Raw genomic sequence first — 17280 nt, 5'->3', positions numbered from 1 at the left:
GCCTGTGACTGGCGCGCGGGTCCCGGCCGGCCACGCCCCCTCCTCTCGCAAATACACAAGAGTCACGCGCCTTTCAGTTGGAAACTTGGCGTGCAGAGGACCGAGGCCCGCATCGCCCCACCCACCTGCCTTGCCATTGGCCCGCGGCGCCGCTCGCGGCCACGCCCCCATTCCAGCCCCCTGGCTGGGAAGGCGGGCGCCGCTCGTGATTGGCTGGCCGGCCTGTCTCTCGCGGGAGCGGCGGGCGCTCTCCCCACGCCCTCCCCTCCCGCGAGCCTCGAGGTGCCTCTGCCGGCCGAGGCCGAGCCGCTGTCAGTCAGGGAGGCGGGCTGCTGGGCGCCGGGTGCAGACGCTCCGCTGCAAGCTCGACCCGAGGCCGATGCCTGCGCTCGCGCCGCCGGGTGGGAAGCATGAGGCCGCAGCTGGAGCAGCCACCCTATGATTGGCTGTGGCGCTGGTGAACCCGAAGTAAAGATGGCGGGCGGGCAGGCAGCCGCCGCACTGCCCACTTGGAAGATGGCGGCTCGCCGCAGCCTCAGTGCCCGCGGCCGGGGGCTCCTGCAGGCGGCGGGGCGGCTGCTGCCGCTGCTACTGCTGAGCTGCTGCTGCGGCGCGGGCGGCTGCGCGGCGGCCGCCGAGAGCGAGGAGACGGTGATCATCGGGCTGCGGCTGGAGGACACGAACGACGTGTCGTTCATGGAAGGAGGGGCGCTGCGGGTGAGCGAGCGGACCCGGGTCAAGCTGCGGGTGTACGGGCAGAACATCAACAACGAGACCTGGTCCCGCATCGCCTTCACCGAGCACGAGCGGCGGCGCCACAGCCCCGGCGAGCGCGGGCTGGGGGGTCCCGCGCCCCCGGAGCCGGACAGCGGCCCCCAGCGCTGCGGCATCCGCACCTCAGACATCATCATCTTGCCCCACATCATCCTCAACCGCCGCACCTCGGGCATCATCGAGATCGAGATCAAGCCGCTGCGCAAGATGGAGAAGAGCAAGTCCTATTACCTGTGCACGTCGCTCTCCACGCCCGCCCTGGGCGCCGGGGGTCCGGGGTCCGCGGGCGGCGCCGTCGGGGGCAAGGGTGGCTCCGGGGTGGCGGGGCTCCCCCCACCCCCGTGGGCCGAGACCACCTGGATTTACCACGATGGCGAGGACACCAAGATGATCGTGGGTGAGGAGAAGAAGTTCTTGCTGCCCTTCTGGCTGCAGGTGATCTTCATTTCGTTGCTCCTGTGCCTGTCGGGGATGTTCAGCGGCCTCAACCTGGGGCTCATGGCCCTGGACCCCATGGAGCTGCGCATCGTGCAGAACTGCGGCACCGAGAAGGAGAAAAATTATGCCAAGCGCATTGAGCCCGTGCGCAGGCAGGGCAACTACCTGCTGTGCTCGCTGCTGCTGGGCAACGTGCTGGTCAATACCACTCTCACCATCCTGCTCGACGACATCGCGGGCTCGGGCCTCGTGGCGGTGGTGGTCTCCACCATCGGCATCGTCATCTTCGGGGAGATCGTGCCCCAGGCCATCTGCTCCCGGCACGGCCTGGCTGTGGGAGCCAACACCATCTTCCTCACCAAGTTTTTCATGATGATGACCTTCCCCGCCTCTTACCCGGTCAGCAAGCTGCTGGACTGCGTCCTGGGCCAGGAGATAGGCACGGTCTATAATCGGGAAAAACTGCTGGAGATGCTCCGGGTCACTGACCCCTACAACGACCTCGTGAAGGAGGAGCTGAACATCATCCAAGGGGCGCTGGAGCTCCGCACCAAGACGGTGGAGGATGTGATGACTCCCCTCCGGGACTGCTTCATGATCACCGGGGAGGCCATCCTGGACTTCAACACGATGTCGGAGATCATGGAGAGCGGCTACACTCGCATCCCAGTGTTTGAGGGGGAGCGCTCCAACATCGTGGACCTCCTCTTTGTCAAAGACCTGGCCTTCGTGGATCCAGATGACTGTACTCCCCTGAAAACCATCACTAAGTTTTATAACCACCCCTTGCACTTTGTTTTCAATGACACCAAGTTGGACGCTATGCTGGAAGAATTTAAGAAAGGTGGGAAATTTTGGTATCTTTCATTGGCTTGCTCTTTCTCTCTCCACCCTCCTCCCTACTTGAGTCCTCTACCCTCAGACCAACCCCCCAAGGCGAGTTGACCGGAATTTCTCCTTCGCTCTCTTAATTGCAAAGTTGAAAGGGTGGCGTGGATTTGGGCACGGATTGAACTAGTAAGCGCTTTCAGGTTCTTTCAAAGCACAACACTGCCTTCACTTGCTTTCTCCATATCAAAAAGCAGGCTGCCTAATTTATGTGATGATAACCTTCCACCCCGCAGCCCCTCCGAGGGGTGGGGGACTCTGGTCTGGAGGGGTCTGTGCAGGCTTTGCCAGGGTTCTGAGCGGGTAGGAGGTGGAAGGAGCTGGTGAATGCCATACTGTGCCTTTGGGTTGACATATACTAATTGTAGGCATTTAAAAAACATTTAAATAGCGTTTCTAAACCGGTACTGCCATTTTCCTCCTCCTTAAGCTTTACTGAGGTTTCAGAGATTGTTGAAAGTGCATATTCAATAGCTTCTGTTCCTGGTTGTCTGTTGACCTGTTGGGGGTAGATTGGAGTCTGCCTTTGAGGATAGGGGATGGAGTAAGCCAAGTATCTCTCTTTCTCTCTCTGTCTCTTACAGACACACACACACACACACTCATTAGCTAGAAAAGAGGTTTTTTTGTTTGTGTTTTTAATTAAAGTTAGTTATTAACATTTTATTTGGAAAGACTGGAGGTAAGTTAATCTATGCCTTGTCCAGCTTTCAAGCTTTATTAACTATTTGTTTATATTTACCTGACAATGAGCAAAATTTCCCAGACTAAGTGTGGTTTTGGCAGAAAGCTTGAACCTCTAACGGTGGGATGAATCCCTCTATTATGGTTTTATTTCTTGAATCTTTCTGCTTTAAAGTGTTCTTTTTAACCTGGTACATTAAATTGAAGTATTTCTCTAAATCCGTGTTCACTGTTACAGGGAGTTTAAACAGGGAAGCAAAGTGCAGAGAATGAAGTGTCAGCCTTTCTTGTATCCTGTTGTATTTTGTTTGTTTGAACATGTAACGCACAGGTACCTACATACACCCTCATACTGTTATTACTGAAATTCTGCCTTTGGAAAAGTTTCAGTAATTAGTGTTGTCATTTGAAAAGCAAAGAAAGCTAAATTTTTAAATTGTGTGATACCAGGGCATGTGCACTTACTAAAGTGTGTATGTAGCCATTAATGACCTGATAGTCCTCAAAGCTAATTTTTCCTTCTTAAAATAGAATTTGGATCAACAATAGGGTCTCTCCACTGAAATCTGGCATGTGTAAGTGGAGACAGCTCCCTGGATGTGATGATCTGAACATATTCATGGAGTGTGTGGTTGTCCTAATTCCTTTTTCCTGGCTGAATGGTGTCCTTGCTGGAACAGGATCACATTGCAGTAATTTTCAGATAAAGGAATAGAGCAGAATGTGCTTTGGAGATTGGTAATTTGCATTTAAATGCAGGGGAGATTCTTCTAGATTCTTAAACAGTAAAAAAGAAAATATCCATTATCTCTAGGTGACGGAAGTTTCTTTTGGGGTGTCATTTGGGGGTGTCATTATTCTTTCCCTACTAAGTTGTTAATTAGAGCATCTAAACAGTTGCTTGTCATTTTGCAGTAATATCTGTGATACTGAAAGATGGCTTGGAGTGTTTGAAAATACTATTTAAATATTTAGTCTTTCTGTTGCTAAATTTCCCACATTTATACAGGTAATTTTTTATATTTTGGGGGGAATTTTTTGCATCTTCTGATGGTCTGATTATACTAGTTAATGTGTATTCCCTACTGAAGTCTTTCCTTCACTTCTGTATCTCTTTTTTTCCCCCCTTTTGAGAATGTGGTTCTTCACCTCACAGCTCATTAATCTTACCCTTAACTTAAAATTTCAAAATTGGCATTATTTTGAAATTTGTTCTTGGTTGTCCTTGATCACTTTTCCATTGGCTGGAACGTTTTCATAAGGAATTTTTTTTTCCCTTATAATTGCCTTGCACAGTATTTTCTTTGAAATGTATCCTTTAACTGATTGAGTTACTAATATTTTCCTCTGAATTCTGGAAAAATAACAGTGTGCAAGCTTTTATTTTTACGCTTAACCAGGATAGTAATTTGATTAAGAAGATTGTACAAGTTGTAGGTACGTGCAAGCCAATGGCATCTTTGAAGAGCGGTCTAAGATGGTTGGTTAGAAATGGGAAATTTAAACCATGATCTTAAGTGGATAGAAGAGTGGGTATTTGTCTCTATAGGAATAATTGATTTTCACCTTTCCAGTCTTGATCTTTTTTTAATCAGTTTGGGCGCTTTAGCTGCACTAACCACTGTGATAATAAGATATTAAGTTTTTTCTGGACTATTTAAAATGTCTTACTTGATCTTTTCCCCTCTTCATTTTGTAATTCAGTCATGAACTAATGTGAGCAGTCAAACTTCTATTGTTTTTTCTCTATTGATTAATGGAATACAGGATGGTGGGAAAGCTTTTTCTTCCTCACTTTCCTTCTCTCTAACAATATCAACTGTAAGTCCCCCATCATGGTTAGAACATTAATTTAGATGTCACTGAAAAATAATCCTTCCTAATTAAGATAATCTGCATTAAGCCCTTCCAGTCCATCACTCATCTGAGGTATTTTTCACTAAGGAGAGGGGGAAGGTTCTATGATGTGTAATGAAATGAAAGCCACCTTTATATAATTATGTATGAATGTCTTCTCTCTAATAATTAGAACTTTTTGTTTGGCTACCAAGACACCTTGACTGGGGTTGAAAGATAAGTAATAGTGCTAATTTTACAGTTAGCTTATTATTGTTACTTATTTACTCTGTGCCAGGTGCTCCTCTGAAAAAGGTGATTCACTTTACATGAATCACCTTGTTTAAATCTCTTAATGATTGAGTGAAGCATTATTTCTAGTTTACAAATGAGGGGATTGAGGCTTAGGTTAAATGATTTGTTCAAGGTCACACAGTAATTTGTGATTTTGGATTTTAACTCAGGTCTGTATGACAGCAGAACTTGTTCTCTTAATCTCTCTTTTATGCTGGTCCCCTTGATCAAGATTTAAATTACTATTTTAAGTGCAGATGAAGTTAGGTCATCTGTCAAAACTTTGTCTCAGCAGACACAGAAATGTATTTAATTGTATATTTGTATTTAATTGTGTATATGTACATGTATGTATGTGTGTGGAGAGAGAGACACAGACACTTTAAACTGTGCTTCTGTGATGTTCTACATAATTGTTGGTTTCTCCACTTTTGCCATTAAAACAAATTAATTATTTTAGCTTCCGTGATCCTAAATCTAAAGAATTCTCTTTCCAGTATTTCTAGGTCAAGCATCAAGATCCACTTGGAAAATATTTTTTACTAACATTATAGCACTGGTGTGCCACTTCAGTGGCTGCTCTACTGTTGTTTTTCTAGTAGCTAAAGCATGTATTAATGTTCCACTTAGTCTCTCATCTGTTTCTGTTGCAAGGGTGACACAGACTCAGTTTTGTGTTTTAATGTTGATCTATACATTGTTATAACCGCTTATATCATACTTGTCAGTGTATGTCTTTTCCAGCTCTTGCTCTCAGTCCCTATGTAATGTCTTTTCCTGTTAGTTTTGTAGCTGTTTCTAAATCTAAATAAGAGAATAAAAGTAAATCCCACTAGAGGATTATGGAAATTTTAGAAAAATTGTCTAAAGCAAAAGAGCGTGGAGGAAGGAAATGGTAAATTTCTACACTTGGGTGTAGAAAGGACACCAAAGACTCTCCACTTACATGACAAAACCTTTAACAAAACCTGGGGATAAGTCTCCCCACCCAGTTGACTACTTTGAGATTGGATTAGAAGAATTAATTACTAGTTACTGTTTTTCTTGTCTGCTTATTATTATTATTGTTGTTTTTTTTTTTAGCTTTTTAACTTGCATTCCAGTACTTGTTTACAGCTGCTAGGGGCTTAGCCAGATTATTTTCTTGCTTTTTCTTAGTTAAGACCAAGTAGCATCCCCAGATGATGTCTTTCTGTAAGGAAAGAGTACAATGTGTAGTTTTCACTGAAAACATTAGTATACAGTTCTCTCTTCCATGCAAGTCTTTCCATATTAATGTGCTGAGAGTTTAATATTAAAAACTTTTTTCTCGCCAAATAAAGTGTTCCACTTGTTTAGAGTCCAGGGGCTATTTTTATTGATGTTTAAAGGTATGAATGGGATGGAAATAAGGGTAGATATACTTGTTTCTGTGATTTTTGTATGTTTATTATTTTGTGTAATAATTTTGTGTTTGAGAGCATCATTATGAAATACCCAGATAGTGAAAGTCAAGTCAGAGCTAGAAGGCAAGCAGCTTGAGGATCAAGTCTAGTGTTTGTAAATTTACCAGATGATAAGAAATACTTGGGGGTCATTCATTAAGAATGAGGTCCATACTTATTAAGAATAAGAATGTTCTTATGGGGATAATACTAGTAATAATAAGAATAAGGCCTCACTTAGAGACTTCTTAGACCAGTTTCCAGGGAAGTGATCTTGGAATCCATGTTGTTAACATTTACCCTAACGTAATTCTTTGGTTAAGTGGGTGAGGTAAGTTAGAGAAACGGTCTCGGTCTTGTCAGCTTCTGGGAAGGAAAGTAACCCTAAGAAAGAGCAGAGGGAAGACCATGAAATGATTTGCTTAGGGTTGTTCACCTCACAAGTAGATCCAATTGGACTGGACCCCCCCCCCCCCCCCCCCCGCCGGAGCTGCAGTTCTTGGCACTTCAACACGTCTTCTGTATCTAGGTTCCTCAGTTCCAGGCAGGTGTAGCATTGGAAAAGCAAATATTCAGAGTTGTCACTGGTTTTTACTTGTCTTGATTTTGATGTCAGTCTTTGTAATATCCTGGATTCATTCTATCTTTGAAAGGCATTTTGTTACATAGAAAAGAAGTCTGAATATATGAGCTCTTTTTATTTTAGATTAATTTTGACTTCCTTACTCTGCTAAGGTCAGACTAGGAGCGTCTTTTAGTAAATAGGTGTTGATATCTAGATTGTGTGAAATCTCACGAAGTTTATTGTAATGTATTTTTCTTGAATTATCTTGTTTTGATTATCTTTTTGAATGATGTATTTTCTTTTGGGTTGCTTCTTCTATGAGGGTAATGAAGGTTGGATTGGGGACTGTGGGGTGAAACTTCGTTGGCACTTTTAATTAAAAACACTTTGCTCACAGTACAAGTCTGTGAAATCCCACTAAAATATTCATCAAAGCATTTGAAGCATGTGTCCCATTATTCATGCATCTGTGCACTCCCCCCTTTTTAAAGTTTTTTAATAATGTAAGCTAAATTCTTACTGTGAATCGTGCCTGATTTGGGGAGGTTATTTGTGTTAATAGGATCACCAAAGCCGGGGCATGGCCTTTTAGGTCAGGAGAGACCATAGTTGAAATCCAGCTCTGACTTAGTGAGAGCTGGATGGAACAGGAAAGGACCTTGTTTTGCTTTTTCTCTTGGTTTTTATGGGGATTACACACTACTTGCCCCCTCCCTACCTCAAAGGGCGTCAGATTTGTTTAAAATCTGAAGCATTCCAGACAACTATAAGGGACCAATTTTTGAAAATTATTAGCAAATCTAAACACAGTTTAAGATATCATTATTCAGGAAAACCCACAAAATAGGCTGAGCCACTATGATATTCTATGGTTTTTGCTCTTGAACTAATTAAACTTTTAAGAACAAACTTTGGATTCTAATTAGGTATTAGTTACTTATAAACTTGCGTATTTCTTTTTAAGGGACCCTTTCCTCTAAGTTTATGTTTTTTTTGCAGTAAGATTTACTTGGCTTATAAAGAATATTTTTTGAGCTTAAATACATGGAAATGCTGCTACTTTACTAAACTGATTGATTAGTTTGATTAGTTTTTCTGTGGAGTTTTTTGGGTTCTCTTTGTATATTATCATATCATCTGCAAATAGTGATAGTTTTACTTCTTCCGTCCCTATTTGGAATTTTTGTATGACTTTCTCTTGTCTTATTGCTCTGGCTAGGACTTCCAGTATTATTATTATTATTTTTTAAAGATTTATTTATTTATTTATACAATCACTGGGTACAGTCAGAAGCGCAGGAGGGTGAGAGAATTCACCAGAGCCAGAGCGGAGAGCAGAACAGGCAGAGTGATGAAGCACACTGCTGAGGGGGAGCAGTGGGCAGCAAGAGAGGTCTGCACGCCATGTGGGACCCTCACCCAGTGGCAGGGATCCAACCGGCGCTGCAGAGGCTGTGGGCAGCTTCACAACCCAGCGCTCAACCACTGTGCCACCGGGGAGGCCCACTTCCAGTATTATTTTGAAAAGCAGTGGTGAGAGTGGACATCCTTGTCTTGTTCCAGATGTGGTACATATACACAAAGGAATTTTACTCAGCAATCAAAAAAGATAAACTCATGCAATTTGCAGCAACATGGATGGAGCTGGAAGGGATCATGCTCAGTGAAATAAGCCAGAAAGAAAAAGAAAAATACCGATGGTCTCACTCATAGCAGGAATTTAGAAAACCTAAATAAGGGACCAGGAAAAAGACTAATTATAATAAAGTAAAAATCAAAATCAACAAACCAGAGATACACATTCAGGGGGGGGGGGGTTGGGGGGGTAGAAGGGAGTAGGATCAAAACAAGGGTGGTGGGAATTATATGGGGACTATAACCAAGATGAAAATGCATGCATTGTGCAAAAATGAAAAATGATGTAAAAATATATAAAATAAAATAAATTAAAAAAAATACACGGAAATGAATGAGCAGGATTGGATACTGTTTATTTCAGTGTTGTCTTTTCATCTTCTTCTCAGAACACGACAAACAAGGAACTCCAAATCCTACCAACCCTGAAAGGCAGGGGGACGATAAGAAGCATTCTTTCTTTCAACATCACATATGCTGGCTATTCCAGAATGTCTGTATATGAGTATTTTAGGGGTGGCAGGCTTTGGAAGAGGGACCTAATAGACTCCTAACAAGCACCTTTTGTAGATGATATATGTTTATCAGGCTGGTTTAGGGGTTGATGGAGATCATGAGGGTGCTGGCCCTCCCCCTTATGCTACCATTGGTTATAATACTGCTGTGTTGTGATGGTGAGAGCCTCATTTCTTAATACCGCACCTCCCCAATTACAGTCAGACCTAGGTGGGAATGTTTCTTTTCAGATTTACATCATGTAGGGAGGATATCATCTGCTAGTGCAAAGATTAAGACAATTATCCTCTTCCTGGGTCTACTTTGGGAAAGCAATTTACCCTCTTTAAACCTCAGGTTTTTTCCAAAGGAAAATGGGGTATTTTCCTAATGCATAAGGTACTTGGTAAGAGTTCATGTGACAATGAATGGAAAGATGCTCTTTCCACTAAGTACCTTGTACTTAGTGCTCAATTAATCATTATTTTTGTCATAATGATTCTCATGGCTCTTTGCTGTTTTTGGTCTTTCTCTCATTCAGGACTGATAGTCAAGAGAGGAACCTCAGGGCATGCATCCTGATGGTTGTTATGGATGTCGAAATCTTGAAAGTGACTAATTGTTATAGGGTTTTAAAATTATTATTGTTATCATCGCTACTGCAGTTTAGGTTCTGCTGCTTTACAGCAGTTGCAGTTATTTGACTAGATGGCACATACATATGTATTTTTTTTTAAAGATTATTTATTTATACAAGCACTGGGTACAGTCAGAAGTGTGGGAGGGTGAGAGAATTCACCAGAACCAGAGCAGGGAGCAGAACAGGCAGAAGGACTGAAGTTCACTCCTGAGGGGAGCAGTGGGTGGCAGGAGAGGTCTGCGCACCATGTAGGACCCTCCTCCAGTGGCCGGGGAGCAGCCGGGGATTGAACCGGTGCTGCAGAGGCTGCAGGCAGCTTCGCAACCCAGCGCTCAACCGCTACGCCACTGGGGAGGCCCACATACGTATTTTTAAAGAAACTGCAACAGTTGATTATATGTTCTGCCCTCCTTAGAGTAAAAATACTGAGTCTTAAGTTCTCCATTCTCCTTAACAATAAATGACTGAAAAAGACAAAGTTAAGAAAAAACAGAGCAAGTGGCCGTGGATTTTGGAACCCCTTGAGTAACCTAAATTTGAAGACCAAGGGAAGAGCTCAAATTACTCCAATGTAAACTTCTAACAAGGGTCACATCAACAGTTGACATAATGGTTACATCTGATAAAGCACACTTTTGTTGCTTATAGGAATGAGGAGTCATAAAAATTCCTACCCTTTGGTTTAGTAATTGTTTACCCTGGAAATTTTAAATCATTGATATACTTTGAGAGAACAAAAGAGCTATTTGGTATTTCATGTTGCATTTATATTTGTAACATTATCAATAAATAATAAAAAATTGGAAATGGCTGAAAGATCTCATAACTTCAAGACAGGCATGGAGGGGAAGGAGTTAAGAAAATTGTAGATATTGACTAATTACAACTGTTTATTGAAAATTTTGAAAGCCACATAGCAATATGGGAAAATTCATACTTAACTGTGCATAGGTGATATGCACAGAGAAATGTGAAAATATACATGTGTATACACTGCAGGAACATGGACAAAGTGAAAATAGTTGCTGTGTCAGGATAGGGTCATCGTAGTCAATCTTTGTCAAAATCTCCTTAACTGTACAATAATATACCTGGAAAGAATTCAAATCTATATAAACTTTGAGTCCTGATCTTGAGAAGACTAACCTTTGCTCATCTTCAGGAACTCAGATGATTCCATTTCTCCTCAGAAACATTTTTCTTCTGAAACAAATAATGCTTTTGAAAGTTGAAATATCTTTAAAATAAGTTAAAATCCACCCTTTAAAAAGGTGTACAAGTTGGTGTTTTTCAAACACAATGTATCTTTTGCGTCTGGCTTAGTGTAATGTTTTCAAGGTTCATTGATATTGTACTATGCATTTCATTCCTTTTTTATTTTATTCCTTTTTATGGTCAAATAATATTCCATTTTATGAAGATAACTTTTTGTTTCTGTATTCATCAGTGGATGGACCTTTAGGCTGTTTCTACTTCTTGCCATTATAAATAATCATGTCTTGGAAGTTGGTACACATTTTTGTGTGAATATGTATCTTTAATTCTCATAGGTATCTACCTCTGAGTACTATTGCTAGTATATATGGAGACTGTATTCTTTTTTTTTTTTTTTTTTTATAGAGGCATGTTTTATTTATTTATTTGTTTGTTTGTTTGTTTTTGTTTATACATGCACTGGGTACAGTCAGAAGCGCGGGAGGGTGAGAGAATTCACCAGAGCCAGAGCGGGGAGCAGAGCAGGCAGAAGGACCAAAGTACACTGCTGAGGGGAGCAGCGGGCAGCAGGAGAGGTCTGCTCGCCATGTGGGACCCTCCTCCAGTGGCCGGGGAGCAACCGGGGATCGAACCCGCGCTGCAGAGGCCGCGGGCAGCTTCGCAACCCAGCGCTCAACTGCTGCACCACCGGGGAGGCCCGGAGACTGTATTCTTAACTCTGAGAAGCTGGCAAACTTTCTCAAAGTGGCTGCTTTCCAATTGTTTACTTACCACCAGCAAAGTATGAGAGTTCCAGTCTAATAATTTGCTAACTCTTTTTTAATTTTGTATCTTAGCCGTCCCAGTAGGTGTGAAGTAATGTCTCATGTGGTTTTGATTTGCATTTCCCTAATGGCTCATGATGTTGTGCATGTCCTCATGTGCTTATTGGCCATTTGTATATCTTTTTTTTTAGAAATATCTATTTAGATTCTTTGTCCATTTATAAATTGGGTTATTTGTCTTTTTATCATTGGATTAAAAAGTTTTTAATCTATTCTGGATACTCACCTCTTATTAAAGACACAATTTGCAAATATTTTCTCCCATCCCCTGAGTTTTTTTCCATTCATTCTTGGAAGCAGAAAAGTTTTTAATTTTGTGAAGTTCAGTTTATCTGTTTTTTTTTCTTTTGCTGCTTTTACTTTTATTGTCATATCTAAGAAATCATTGCCTAATTCAAAGCTGCAAAGATTTATGCCTGTATTTTCTTCTAAGAGTTTAATAGTCTTAGCTCTTATATTTAGGCCTCTCATGCATTTTGAGTTAATTTTTATATATAGCAGTAGGAATCAGTATCGTTCTTTTGTATGTGCATATCAAGTTGGTCCACCACCATCTGCTGAAAAGACTATTCTATCCCCCAAAGAATTGTCTTGGTGCCCTTGTTAAAAGTCAGCTGACCACATTGTGGGGCTTTATTTCTAGACTAAATTCTCTTCCATTCATATATATCTTCTTTATGCCTGACCATTGTTTTGGTACTTATACCTTCGAAGCAAGTTTTGAAAATGGGAAGTGTGTTTTCTTCAACTGGTGCTTCTTGGTTATCAGGGGTACAGGCCAGAGACATGGGAGGGTGAGAGAATTCACCAGAGACAGAGCAGGGAGCAGAACAGGCAGACAGATGGAAAACACTGCTGAGGGGAGCACCGGGTGAGACAGGAGAGCAGCGGGTGAGACAGCAGAGGTCTGCCACGCCATGTGGGCATCTCCCTGGCCAGCTGGGAATCGAACCCATGCTGTAGAGGCTGCGGACAGCTTCACACCACTGTGCTCAGCCCTCTGTGCCAAAGTTTTTCATGGATCTTTCTTGTCTGTTTTTGCAAATAAGGGAGTTGGAATCTTGATAGAGATTCTGTTGAATCTGTAGATCAATTTGGTAACCAATGCAATGTTAACAACATTAAATCTTTTCATTTATTTAGGTTGTGTTTTGTTTCCTTCAACAATGTGTTTTGTATGTTTCAATGTACTTGCAGTTTTTTTGTTAACTAAAATACTTAGGAATAAATTGTTCACTGCTAGTATAATTTTTATATATTGATCTTATATTCTGCAACCATGTTGAATTAATTTATTAGGTAAGAGATGGTTCTTAAAATAGAAAAAATGCTTTTAAAACATGAGTTTTTGGGTTATAGTTATTTCATTTGATTGTAGTGAATTTTATTTTTCTTTTAAAAAATTTAAACATTTTTACTTCCTACTTTCATATGAAAAGAGTGAAACACTGGTGGTGATGAAAATGTCCTTCTTTAGGAAACTTGAGAGGAAAGAGTAAATTTTTTATCTTAGTTTGGATATAGGAAATAAAGAAACAGACTGTATGAAATTTGTTGGTCAGAGACCAAAAATATAGCTGGCTAGAGCTTGAGAGTTTAAAATTTCCTATCTAATGTTTAGAGCAACTATGTATCGGTCTTGGGATTTAGGCTAGGGGATGAGCACAGAAAACACAGCATACCTAAATGGCTTTATAGTGCTTTTCTTTTTCAGGCCAAAGAGTTTTCTTTGAGTCATTTTTATAGAAACTAGAAAAAACACTCTGATTCTCAGTCACGCTGCACTTGATACTGCCACTTTCAGTGTGACCCTTGAGATGCCAGATACTCCGTCCCAGGGAGCTAGGAGACAGATGAAACTCCTTGCTCTTTTTTATTTTTATTTTTTTTTCCCCTTTTGGTGCAACCTTGAGGGGCTGGTAATCTGAGAGGGCAAATGTTTTCTTCTGCTAGCAAAGACAGACTGAGGGCATCGTCTGATCTTTATGGGAGTGTAGAGAGCTTCAGTTTTTCCATTTACCCATCAGCAACCATAAAAACAAAGCACTGACTCAACTGGAAGCTTCTGCAGAATGGCATTGGGGGTTTAGGAGGTCCTGTGAGTCAGGCAAGAGATGGGAATATTTTAGCAGATTTAAAGAGGTAAAATTACAAACAGCTAAAATGCAATGGCCTGCTCTCTCAAGGTCCTTCAGGATTTGTTTCCTTTAGTCGCTAGTGTACCTCCTTGATTTAAGTGGTGGCAGGAATAACTTGGTCCCTTTGGGGATGTTTTTATTGCTCTAGTGGTTGGGATTGGGATGAAACTTTACTGGAAGCAAGTCAGTTAGACAGAACACTACCATATTATATTGTGCGAACCATCTGCTGTTTTTTTTTTTTTTAATTTTCTTGTTTCTTGCATGCATTTATTTACTTGAAAACGCTAAGAGAACATTACCAAAGTGTTACTAACAATGACTATTACTTGAGGTTGGGTGTTGGGGGAGGAAGTGTGTTTATTTGTACTTCAAGTTTGTTATTTTTAAGCATGTATTTTGTAATGTTTTGGGGGAAAAAATCCATTAAAATATTTTTAAAAGTATAAATTTTGTAACTTTAACCATAAATTTAGATATTGACGTGAAAGTCAATGTATTTAGGTGAAATTTATCCATGTTTTCTTGGGATATATGGAAATTTTGGTCTATAATGCAGGCATGTTGTCATTTTACACATTCCCCACTCCCCATACTCCATTGGAATCCTTAATGATTGGGGTGAAAGATGACTAGCACTTTAAAACCCATAAATTGTGTATGTGAGTGCACAGCAGCTTAGTGAAATGCACTTTGTGCGTGAAAGAAAGGAATTTAGGTTTTTGGGTTGCATTTGTTTTCAAAACATGTTATTAGGTGACAAAATCCAGTTTGTTTAGATTTCTATGTGGATTGCCTGGAATGAAGTGGTTTGGTATTTACTTGATTGCCCTTATTAAAAAAAGGATGGGTGAAGTGCTTGAGTTTCAGCTATTGTTGTACTATTAGCATAAAGTTGTAAACCCATGATACCTCTCATTTGAGGGTATTGAGATTTTGGAAACTGTTGCTTCCTTTTATTTGTAGAAATCATCACTATAAATCTAGTAGTGATTATTTTAAGCAGACAAAAGTATAAAAGGCATTTTCTAAAAGCCACTCATGCTTGAAGATTAGTAGTTTCCAGACTATCTCATACATTTTGCTAAAATAAAAAGACATTTTGACTTTTATGAAGATCAGGTTTGGTTATACTCCAATAATATCATATCTCTACTATACATCATTTATCTCACATAAAAAGATGCTATTTTTCTTTCTTTTTCTGAATGTATACCAAACTAGAGGCTAAGTTAGCTGTCATTTGGGTATCTCTTCTAAAGTGTGTTTTAAAATGACATAAAATAATATTAGTGAATTTTGCCTGTATTCTTTGTAGCTAATGTCACAAGAAAGTGAAACATTTTAGGAAATTAATGTTTGCTTTACTTACGAATAATACTTCTCTCAAAAAATCTCATGCGTATTAGTCAAATTATTTGCTCAGTGCCCTAAATATTTAAAAGCATAGTAAAGTTTTGACCTGATTACTAAAAAATCAGCTCATCAGTTGACCGAAGACCTTCCAACCAACATTATTTAAGCATAAACTCTTAAATATGAACACACACCCAAACATCTCTGGATGTTTGAGAGGAGCCTTTGATATTTTGATTCTGAGACTAAAGCAAGCAAAAGAAGAATCTTAATTGACTGGAACTGAATTAGCTCCCATTAGCTAACATCTAACTAACCAACAGTTACTACTTTTTCTGTGACTTCTTAAGGCCACTTCCCAAAACAGAGGTTAGTAGCAAATGTGAAGCTTAGCTGTATTCTTCATTTTCAGTATAGGTAGGATCTTTGCTGTGTTCATTCAATCTACCTGGCTACTTGGGGCTCCCAACTAGGTAGAATACTGTCAACACATCCTGAAGGCTTATGTAGCCTCCCTTCACACTCAAGGCTAACACATTTCTGGCAGAGTTCTGTGTCTTAGGAAATGTTTACCTGTCTATTTTTCCTTTCTCCTTTTACTGCAAGCTTTTTTAAGGAACAGCAAGTTCCCTTTCCTTGCCCCTCTCTTCATCTTTAATACTTTACAATCTGTCTTCTAAACAGCCAATACAATGACTCTCTTTATTGCCAAATCTGCATCTTGGCACTTATGCTTAAGGACCTGATGCTTTTTGCATATCCTTTCACCTACTAACTCCATTTTCAGAAATCTGTTTTCAAGAACTAATCAGAAATGCATGTTAAACTACAGAGATGGTCATCTAAGTAATTTAATTTAAAAAAATTTTATTTTTAAAAACTGTGGTTAATGCATGACCTAAACTTTACCATCTGAACCATTTTAAAGTGTATGGTTCACTAGTGTTAAGTACATTCACATTGTTGTGTAAATCAATCTGCAGAACTCTCTTCATTTTGCAAAACTGAAACTCTGTACCCATTATTCCCCCCTCCGCCAGGCCCAGCAAAGGTCATTCTATTTTGTCTCTGAATTTGTCTACACTGGGTACCTCAGGAGTACCTGCAGTATTCGTCTGTTGTAAGTTATATTCCTCAATGCATGGTGTCCTCAGAGTTCATCCACACGGTAGCAGATATCTGAATTTCTCTCCTTTTTAAGGGTGAATAATACTCCATTTTATGTATATACCTCATTTTGTTTGTCCAACAAAATGTTGTTTAACCCAACAACTCGGGTTGTTTCTACCTTTGACTATTGTGTATAACGCAGCTATTATATGGGTGTACAAATACCTGTTCAAGCCCCTTCTTTCAGTGCTTTTGGGTATATATCCAGAAGTGAAATTGCTGGATCATATAGTGATTCCATTTTTAATTTTGGGGGAACTAAATTTTTCTTAAATAGCAAAACATTACAAGTAATCTAAAGGCCCAGTAGTGAGGAATGGCCAAGCAATTTGGCACATGTGATTCAATCATTTAGAGTGACATTTATCCAGTTTTTATTAATATGGGGAATATAATTTTTTTTAAGTTTATAAAATCTATAGAAGGAAAATAATTATTTTAAGCAAAAAAGGAACAGCAAAAAGATAGTCTCAGCTATGTTTTAAGAACTGCATGAAAATGATAGGAAATATACCAAAACCTTAACAATAAAGATGGGGTGGCTTTTATATTTGTCTTACACTTTTCTGTATTTTCTAAATTAAATAGGAATTACTTTCTTATTTAGGGGGAAATTACAAAAATCCTTCAAAAGTTTCTGTTACCTCCTGTATGGGAAGCTGACCATCCTAGACCTTGTAGAGCTCTTCACGTTCTGGCTCTGGCCCACATATGTGCCATCTGTCCAAAAGGGCTAATCTTGTAACTGCACATGTGTGACATATGTGTGTATAAACAGACGCATATGTCCGTCTCTCTCTGTGTAGGTATAGATGTGTTTCTTCGTACACACTCAGTGGTTAACATGCTTCTATTCATTTTGTCCCAAAGAAGACTTAATTCTGCCTACCTGAAACTCCACACA

At 40.4% G+C, this 17280-nt stretch overlaps 1 protein-coding gene across 7 annotated transcripts in view; it reads left to right on the top strand.

Moving 5' to 3' along the window:
• Nucleotides 1-258: 258 nt before the first annotated feature.
• The window catches only part of CNNM2 (cyclin and CBS domain divalent metal cation transport mediator 2), a 145111-nt gene continuing 128089 nt past the window's right edge, over nucleotides 259-17280 (top strand). For 5 of the 7 annotated variants that reach the window (XR_008549869.1, XR_008549870.1, XR_008549871.1 and 2 more), the window contains exon 1: nucleotides 333-2056. Coding sequence is in view for 4 of the 7 variants with exons in the window: in XM_054690159.1 (XP_054546134.1) it covers nucleotides 439-2056 (1618 nt within the window). In the remaining 3 variants the exon portion in view is untranslated. Of the gene's footprint in view, nucleotides 2057-17280 lie in introns of all 7 variants that reach the window. The other 2 variants (XM_054690157.1, XM_054690158.1) reach the window with 2 other exon arrangements.

This window comes from Talpa occidentalis, unplaced genomic scaffold, assembly GCF_014898055.3.
Source record: "Talpa occidentalis isolate TD23 unplaced genomic scaffold, MPIMG_talOcc4v2.1 talOcc4.8, whole genome shotgun sequence".
Classification (NCBI taxonomy): domain Eukaryota; kingdom Metazoa; phylum Chordata; class Mammalia; order Eulipotyphla; family Talpidae; genus Talpa; species Talpa occidentalis.
This window is presented reverse-complemented; position numbering and strand designations above follow the sequence as displayed.